General features: G+C 37.1%; 1 protein-coding gene across 1 annotated transcript; it reads right to left on the bottom strand.

Moving 5' to 3' along the window:
* Positions 1 to 1,478: 1,478 nt before the first annotated feature.
* Positions 1,479 to 3,087, bottom strand: prr18 (proline rich 18). Its single transcript, XM_034004233.3, has one exon. It carries the CDS (start codon positions 2,943 to 2,945, stop codon positions 2,145 to 2,147), a length of 801 nt encoding a protein of 266 aa, XP_033860124.1. The 5' UTR covers positions 2,946 to 3,087; the 3' UTR covers positions 1,479 to 2,144.
* Positions 3,088 to 10,272: the final 7,185 nt, after the last annotated feature.

Here is a 10,272-nt window from a genome sequence, read left to right on the forward strand (position 1 = left end):
GGAGGAAGAGGAAGGATGGTCCGTTTAGCTACGGATTCCCAGAGGTTTCATTTCCCCTATTAAGTAAATGGTTAGGGGTTTTATTGTTTCTCCTCTCCCGAGTGTTAACGGAACACGCTGGCATTAAGTGAGCGAGCATAGGTGGGCCAAATGGCCTTTTCTCGTTCAAGAATTTCTTATGTTCTTATAAGGTTTTTTTGGGCACCACTGTATTAGCGTTCAACTCGTAGCTTTTAAATTATGGATTATCAAGGGGCACTAAATCTGAGCCACACTGTATCTTCCACAGTATTCAGCATTAATTTAGAAATGTTTGCAATGTTTCACAGTAACACTTCCACAAAGTTGACCAAAGCATATTTGTTTGAGTGTGCCTTGTGTAATAGAGCTGTATGTACAGTGATTCTAAACACTAACCCTGTAGTCTGTATTGTTTAACACCCTGGGATGAATGAGGAGTGATATGCACATTGAGAGTGGTTTGCATTGCGTTGAATCGTAATACATCCTTACATCTTAGAAAGTGACCTGTTGAAACAATCTGAAACAGTTTTGTAAAGAATGACTAAAAATGTAAGATGCTGTATTGTTTCACATTTAACAACAGCTGTTGAGACAATAAATAAATAAATAAATAAATAAATAAATAAATAAATAAATAAACATCATGCTATCAAAGAAACTACGAAATGATACCGAGTCTACCGGAGGCCACAATAGTAGTTCAGTATTTCATGTCAGATTTGGAAATGTCACATTTTTACATTTGTCAGTTTTTTATTAAATGTGGAAAACTAAAAGCGGTGTGTAATTCAATATGTTAACGTAACATTATTCAGCAGGTTTCATTCGACTCCATAAGCAAAATGTGTTAATTCTATAGGGTGCTGCAAAACCTTTGGTCATAGCTGTATACTGCAGACTGCAATTGTTGCATGGATTTAGCAGTACAGTACTTTAAAGGGTTCTGGCTTGTGGCCAGCACTGTAGTTCATTTCTTCAGGAATCGTGTGGCATTTCAAAGGGTTAGAAGTTCAGGTCTCAGTGGTAGTCCAGTAATCCTACAGGTTTCTGAAGGACGGCTTGTGAAAGTGCGTTAACTACGTGAGTGCTTGAAGCACAAGAATCGTAGCAGCATTTGGTCAGATAAATGCACTAGTAACAGGATAGACCCGGTAGAGGGCGCTCCAAACTTCAGTGGTCACAACAGTTTATGCACACACATATGAGGATGCGTTTGTGCTTCATGATGATGAATGCTATACCAAAATATGACACGTGCAGATAGAGCATAGTCTTGTGGGTTGCAGCATAACAATATATTAGTATATGAACAATACAAATAAAAAAATAAAAATGTTATATTTATATAGCCTAGCATTTCTCTTCTAGATAGGTTCTGTGTATCAGGGTCTTTGAAATGGGCCTTTTTTGTTTTAATACCTACATGACGCTAGACAAGTTGACAACGCCAAATGTAGATTTCAAAACCTTTTATTCTCTATACACTTTTAAAACAGCGTAAAATCGCAAAGGCACAGCTTGAGAAAACATTATAGTATTTAATAATAAATAATATGTACATAACTTAATACTTGAAATATTTACATACAACGCTATATATGTACATTTTGTACAATGTTGCGTGAAACACAAAGTCACTGCCTGCGACTTTCGAAAACCAAGGTGCTGAACGGGAATGCTGACACATTGTCCATCAAAAGCCATTTTGTTCTAGGAAGCTTTTCTTGTGTAGCTTTTGTTCAAAGGTCCATTGTGATCTGTTACAGGAAAATGTCTTTCCCCGAGGATTCTTCTTAGAGATAGCATTTCCAGGAATCCTCACCCACATTGTTTCCCCCATTTATTATACGTTTATAAAATGGTTAGATAGCAGATTTAACATTCGTTCTGTTGTGCCTACATTCACTTGTAAGTGAAACAGTCCAGAATAGTCTTACATTTCTCTCTTCACATGCTTTCCCATTATTTCTGCAGAATGAGACATCACAGGGAATATTATTGAGATTTTAATTTGATAACAGGGTATTTAGGGAAGACACCGTACAATACGATTTGCTGAAGAATTGTCGTTTTTTTCAGACAACAATATTTTTTTAAAAGTTTTGTTTGTGTGGTGGAAATTATAAATGTCTTAGATTAGAAGGCAGCTGGTTGCTAGCAACTAGATGAGGCAATGTCGCCAGTTTGTCCACTTTTTTTAAGTCAGCGGCGCTTTCAACTCCTTCAAGCCACTCTCTGCATTTCGTTAACACTGTTTCATCCACACCACAGTCTTCTTCCTCGTACTCCACGTCGTCGTATTTATACTGGTCATTCAGCAAAGAGATTTTTACAATTGTCCTTATGTCATCGAGGTTACTCGATTTGGCGACGGTGTTGCTTTTGAAAACTTGCGTCATTCTGCTCGGAAAGATCCGCTTGTGTCTGAAATCTGAAGACAATGTGCTTTTCTGCTGCCTCGCTAACAGCTGCTTTTCCAAATTACGCTTCTGGATGACGAGAATTGCTTCAGGAGTCAGACTAAGGGAGAAATGTATCTCTTCGTCTGCATCTTGCTGAGAGGAAGCCTTGCTGCTTTTCCGAGTTCCAGCAGACTCGCTGGAAGCAGCCATGCTATCGCAAGAATTCGCCAGGTTCTTGGGCAGAGCGAGCGGGGAGCTCTTCTTCGGCGCTTTCAGTCCCAGATTTGCGCCACCTCTTTGGGCAAGTTGCAGGTTGTTTCTCGGTTGAGGTTTGATCCCCAGCTGTTTCAAGTTAGCCGATGGCCAGGAGCTTAAAAAGCATTGCTTTTCCGTGTTCTTCTCCTCCCGAGCTTTGATTTGAAATGACTGAGGAAGGTTTATGTTGGTTTTCTTTTTCTTAAAAAGCTCCTTTCCCGGAGAAGTCATGCGTTGATGCAGATTAATCGGTGGAAAAGGCATATTTAGACTGAGAAAGAAACGATGCTTTTTACTGATGTTGCGGTTTGTTCTGTGCAGTGCACAAGCAGGCGATGGTAGTTGTTCAGTTTTCCATCAGTCATCCACGCAAGGAGAAACTGAGTTTTCTTTCTCCCTCTCAGAACAACTTGCCTTCACAAATGAAGAATTGCGAGCCTGCCTCTTTTTATTAGCTTCATAGGAGGCGGGGTCTAACGGATTTAACATACTTGGGATACCACCAGGTACAGAACCTCCTTATATAATCTGGCAGAACAGTTTCACAGACTCTGTAAGGACAAAGCAGTATATATTTTGATAACGACAAATAAAAGGAAGTTTTCTAGAACGGTGTCAACTGAAAGACGTGATACGAAAATGGAAACCTTATATTCAAAAAGTATAACTTGACAGCCCTTGGAAATACTTATTTTTTATGTAAATGAAGTGTTAAAATTGCCTTTCAGTGTCCACCTGTTTTGGGCTGACCTTTTATGTAACTTGATTTGTGTATTGTGAGTGCATTAAAATTAACATTTCACAAAAACCACTTTAAGACACCAAATAGTGTTTGCAATGGTCATTCAAAATACAGCATTCATCTTTTTAGTTTTACTTTTGTTTGCAGTTTCTGTGTTCTACACGCAATTCTTACCTTGTAATGTGATGTAGTAGATTCTATCTATCTATCTATCTATCTATCTATCTATCTATCTATCTATCTATCTATCTCAAATATCCATGCCCGGCGGCAGCATGAACGATGTGGGGGAGCATCCACTTATTTAGGGCGGGCTCATTTTGGAAAATCTCGTATTCTGTAGGTACTATTTTACTTCACTGTGATGACAATAAACAAATAAATAAATAAAAACAATATGACAGTGCAATATTATGAACTATCCACACTGCACGAATTACCACAGCTCTATCCGTAAAAGTGTACAATCATACAGGCCCTCTATAGAGATTGCAATAAACAGCTTCTCACACACACACCATTACTGTAAAGAAATTAATGTACATATAATGCTTACTTTCAACTGACTATTCAATACTGAACATAAAAAGCATACGCTTATTATTGTGCTTTGTTTTACTTTAATTTGATTTGTTTAATGATTTCTCATAGATTTTTTATTTAAGCGATGGTGCCGGTCGACGATGGCTCTACGTGTGATAGTTGACCGCACGGGAGTTATGCGTCCCATCGAAAGCGAGGGCTAACGAAAGTCATGGTCAACTACCACACGGTAGAGCCATCATCGAGAGTGCACTATCACTATTAGAAAATTATTTTACCATTGTTTTCTTACTCCGCTGAGTAAAGACGTTCTAAGAAAATAGTCCCGAAGGATGACATAGGCATCACATACAGAGAAAAACAATGCATTTTAAAGTAAATCGATTTAAATGTTTTATTAGCTTTTTAGGGTTTTTAACCCCTATTTATAAACTGGACATTGCCTAAGGACAGTCCATGTAGGATGGAGTCTGAATTACCAATACAATCTCTCATTAAATACCACTCTAAAATGCCTCCTAACTCACCATGTTTCAACCAAAACCTTTCTCTCCTGAATTTACAAATGAATGGAGCAATATTACTGAATTGTCCGCTTCTCGCTTTGTTGTTGTTGAAAGACTCTGTGTCTGCTCTAGTCGAGCTGACAGTCTGTGATTGGCTCTCAGCAGTTGCAAGTACATAAGAACATAAGAAAATTTGCAAATGAGAGGAGGCCATTAGGCCCATCTTGCTTGTTTGGTTGTTAGTATCTTATTGATCCCACAATCTCATCAAGCAGCTTCTTGAAGGATCCCAGGGTGTCAGCATCAACAACATTACTGGGGAGTTGGTTCCAGACCCTCAAAATTCTCTGTGTAAAAAAGTGCCTCCTATTTTCTGTTCTGAATGCCCCTTTATCTAATCTCCATTTGTGACCCCTGGTCCTTGTTTCTTTTTTCAGGTCGAAAAAGTCCCCTGGGTCGACATTGTCTATACTTTTTAGTCTGTCTGCATACGACATGCCTTTTAAACCCGGGATAATTCTGGTTGCTTTTCTTTGCACTCTTTCTAGAGCAGCAATATCCTTTTTGTAACAAGGTGATCAGAACTGAACACAATATTCTAGGTGAGGTCTTACTAATGCATTGTAAAGTTTTAACATTACTTCCCTTGATTTAAATTCAACACTTCTCACAATATATCCGAGCATCTTGTTGGCCTTTTTTATAGGTTCCCCACATTGTCGAGATGAAGACATTTCTGAGTCAACATAAACTCCTAGGTCTTTTTCATAGATTCCTTCTTCAATTTCAGTATCTCGCATATGATATTTATAATGCATATTTTTATTGCCTGCGTACAGTACTTTACACTTTTCTCTATTAAATGTCATTTGCCATGTGTCTGCCCAGTTCTGAATGCTGTCTAGATCATTTTGAATGACCTTTGCTGCTGCAACAGTGTTTGCCACTCCTCCTATTTTTGTATTGTCTGCAAATTTAACAAGTTGGCTTATTATACCAGAATCTAAATCGTGAATGTAGATTAGGTATAGCAGAAGACCTAATACTGATCCCTGTGGTACACCACTGGTTACCTCGCTCCATTTTGAGGTTTCTCCTCTAATCGGTACTTTCTGTTTTCTACATGTTAACCACTCCCTAATCCAGGTGTATGCATTTCCTTGAATCCCTACTGCAATCTTTTATGCAGGACTTTGTCAAACGTTTTCTGGGAATCTAAATAAACCATGTTGTATGCTTTGTAATTATCCATTGTCGATGTTGCATCCTCAAAAAAATCAAGCAGGTTAGTTAGACATGATCTCCCTTTCCTAAAACCATGCTGACTGTCTCCCAGGATATTGTTACCATATAGGTAATTTTCCATTTTGGATCTTATTATAGTTTCCATAAGTTTACATATAATAGAAGTCAGGCTTATTGGTCTGTAGTTACCTGGTTCGGTTTTGTCTCCCTTTTTGTGGATCGGTATTATGTTTGCAATTTTCCAGTCTGTCCGTACAACAAATGACTGCTTCCTTCCCAAATTGCGCTAGGAAGCAGTCATTTGTCATTTCCACCATTTCAATTTCGTCCGTCGTGCTCCCCACCGGGTTTTCCCATTTTATATGGGGGAACTTGAAATCCCCCATTAGTATGGCTTCTCCTTTTCTACACGCATTTCTAATGTCATTGTATAACAGATTATTTTGCTTGGCGTCTGAATTTGGCGGTCTATAGCATGCTCCTATTATTATGCCATTTGAATTTTTGTCCATTATTCTGACCCATATTGATTCGGCATTGTTTTTTGTCCAGATTTAACACCTGGGCTTCAAGACTATTTCTTATGTTAGCGCTACCCCTCTGCCTCTTCTGTCCTGTCTTTTTTATACAGTGTGGAGTAGTGGTTAGGGCTCTGGACTCTTGACTGGAGGGTTGTGGGTTCAATCCCCAGTGGTGACACTGCTGTTGTACTTTACCTAGATTGCTCCAATAAACACCCAGCTGTAAAAATGGGTAATTGTATGTAAAATTAATGTGATATCTTGTAACAATTGTAAGTCGCCCTGGCTAAGGGTGTCTGCTAAGAAATAATTTTTTTCTTTTATTTACCCACTAATATTGTATTCGTCTCCATCACTTTCAGACAACCAAGTTTCTGTAACACCTATCACATAGTAGTTACTTGTTAGTGCAGTAGCTTCAAGTTCTACTTCTAGCATTTAGATTAAGTATTAGGTACAGTATTCGTTGCTTTTGTCGATGGAAAGTATTGATTGGTTGGTTTGGTGGACAATAACATTAATTTGGACCAATTGTGTCTTTGTTTAGTATTTACTATCCAATAGTGAACTACGCTTAAATACAGCAAATCAAAAAGAAAAAGCCACCACTTGCGTGGATTGATTTTAAATTTGATGCGGAGACATTCCAGCAGGCACCTACCGCTAGTGTATCTCCTATTTAGGACTTTATCCCCCACGTAAGACTTTTTAACTCCTACGTCCTAACGTTTCTGTAGATTTTTTAGTTTTACACTTGGGGAGGGGCAAAAAACATTCAAGTCTTTTTTTGTTTGTTTGATAATAACCAAATCAATACACGTATAAAATATAAACATTAACACAGGCAACTTTGCTTTAAATTTACGTAAACATACATGTCTAATAAAACGTAAACAAGATGAGGCCGAAATAGCACGGCCATCGAAAACACTGAAACCGACCACATTCCTCTGTACAAAGTGGATCAACCGGCAGTTCGAGATTTTTTTCAGCAAGCACATTGAGGAGGTGGTGCCATTCCAAAGTCAAACCAATTATAGCTGGAATGTTGCAGCTGTGTTTATTATTTTTATTTTAACAATAGCCGTCCGGATGAGGAAGACTAACTCGGAGTTGACGAACATTTTATATATACACACATACATATATACATATACATACATATATATACTTACACATGTTACACTGTAATACAAGGTTACATTTCAAGAAAAAAGTTATAAACTAAAATACAACAGAGACACGAGTGTAACAAGAACAACAATAAATACTTCCCGTGTTACCTGTTACCCAATAGTACTGTTTGTGTGTCTTATAATAATATGTCGGGGAAAACTCATTTTTAGCCCTTTTATTTTACCGCGGAATAACGCGCATTTATTTATTTTTTTAATCGGAGAATTTTTTTTTTTTATTGCGGAAAACTAGGAACCCTACTTATGTGTCTAACTTCTCTCTAATATAACCTGTATAAAATCTAACTTATATGTATATCTAAATATAACTTCTCTATCGATCTATCTTCGACAAGTAGGCTACTTTCTTGTCTCACTCCAACTGTCACCGTCTTCTTCTGAGAACGTAGCTCGAGCATCTTCCGTTGACGGTGCTCGCGGATTTTTTTTTTTTTTTTTACTTACACTACCAATGAGATTGAATGAAAACAGAGCCTCGTTTACGTTTTCACTTTTATTTCATTTAATTTCGTACACCTCATTTAAAAAAAAAAAAAGAAACTAACATTTTTTGTTAAATAATTTTGGGTTTATTTTATACATATTGTACCAGAAGCATGTCTGGTCCGCAGTGAATAAAAGAACTCAACACAGAATGCAGCTCAAACTGCTATTTTTATTAAGCGTTAGAACAGCAGGTAAAGGGACGCTTCTCCCTCTCTAGAGGCACCTCAGCTCCGGGACACACTTACAATACCACATGCAGCGCGCAGACCGCGTTTATATAGGCTCCTGCTTATTACTCATCACCTGGTATTTACAGTGACTAATTTACATAACCTCCCACCACCTACTCACAGAAACGAGGATCCTATTCCCACCTCAAGTTCAACACCGAACATCCAAAGTCCCAGTCTTTGGTTGCGTTTACAATATATTGGAGGTACACAATGCGTTACATATAATAATTGAAAACATTGATTAGGCCTATTTTACATGCCTACAGACGGGGATTAATAACTACGTATTTTGATAAAAAAAAAATTGTAATGTAAAATATTTACGTGCTAACAACGTCTATAAAACATACTCTTGTAACGTCATTTAAAAACATAAATACTACGAAAGTCTCTTACGATTCTGCGACGTTGCTACATTATGTCTGCCACAAACAAACCACAACCTTACAGCAACGTTTCATCAACCTGTATTTAACTTGCATCCCTGGTGATCCCGCGCCTACCCTTTGAAACAAGAGGTTTTCAGTACAAAAGTATAGGTTACATACAAGTAATAATCACAAAAACAAACAAAAACAGTACCACAGTATGTCCTGAATATTAACTGTTTTATGTGAACAAAAAGCAGGATTCCACTCAGGCAGTTTTGATTACCATGAAACAGCTTTACAACACGGTAGAAAATAGCACCTTACTCGTCCTCTTCTGTAAGCTTTATGTTATTTTGTACAAATCTTTTTTTCTACCATTTATTTTAAATCGTAAGTACAAACTGAATTAAATTTAGCAATTATTAAATATTGTGCAATTGTTTAAAATAAAATATAAATATTTAATTGAATTAAATCAAGTCTGCTTTTAAAAACACCTGGAGAAAAAGACATGAATCACCCACTTAATTTTAGGGATAAACCAGGATAACCACAGAGAGGTGCTGGTTGTAATCCAGAGGGATTCCCGAGCGCTGTAAAAAAAATCCTCCCCCAAAATATGTTCATATTTACACGATCATCTTTTCATGTAGCTGGTTAGATTTTAAACATGCACCAATCACATTTGTACCCACTTACAGGTCAATTATTTTGGGTGTGTTAAATTGGCACAGGCTAAAAACAATAGAACAGGATCTGCAAATTCCATCTCCTGTTACAAACCAGTTGTCTCATACCAATTATTTTCCTTCAGGCATGATGTCTATACATGTTGTTTACCTCTGTAAAGCGCTTTGTGATGGTGGTCCACTATGAAAGGCACTATATAAAAATAAAGATATTATTTAATACCTAATATAATCAGCAGCTAACAACGGCACCTCTGTATCACTGGATGTTTTGTTTTCATTACTGTGTGTCTGGTAATGCAATATACTTACTTGTTATACAGGCTCCATAAAAATTGTAGAGCTTCCTTCTCAAAACTTGCAACTGGCAGTGCCAAACGGTGTGGTTTTTGTGATGTGGACTAACATACTCTGGGTTCTGAGTTGTGACCTTCAGCGGATTGTAACCCAGGCCACTTCTACTTATAAATCAGAAATAGCATTTTTATTTGGTGTTGTGACTTCGAATGTGTGTTGATTTTATTGCATTGTACTGTAAATTCCAGGAGTAGAAACAAAATGATTGTTTGATTTATGGAAAAGAAAGTGTTATGAAATTAGAAATGTCTTGTCACATGTAACCTCACCGTACATACTTGCAGAATGTGCTTAAGTTTATATGGAAAAAGTATATTAAAAATTGACAAATTCTAATATCCACAAAACCAAAAGATACACAAGCATAGTTTCATATTATACTTAAAGCAGTGTACGTAGAACAAGTAAAAAGTGAAGATTAGTTTAAAAAAAAAAAAAAAAAGTCAGATGTCTCTATTTGAGTATACTACCAGGACAACCTACATTTAAAAACAAAACGTTGTAACATGCATCTATGGGTAGTTTTATATTTTGACGAGAAGTTCCCAAGGTATAGCATTTAATGGGTCAGCCAATCAGATTTTAGTACTGTGAAAGGTAACACAGCACACAACACCCTCAGGAACTTCTGGTAAATAATATCCCTTAACATTAAAACATAGGTTTTAAAAAAATACTGTATACATTTGCATATTGTAAAAC

Source organism: Acipenser ruthenus, chromosome 5, assembly GCF_902713425.1.
Source record: "Acipenser ruthenus chromosome 5, fAciRut3.2 maternal haplotype, whole genome shotgun sequence".
NCBI classification, from domain to species: Eukaryota; Metazoa; Chordata; class Actinopteri; order Acipenseriformes; family Acipenseridae; genus Acipenser; species Acipenser ruthenus.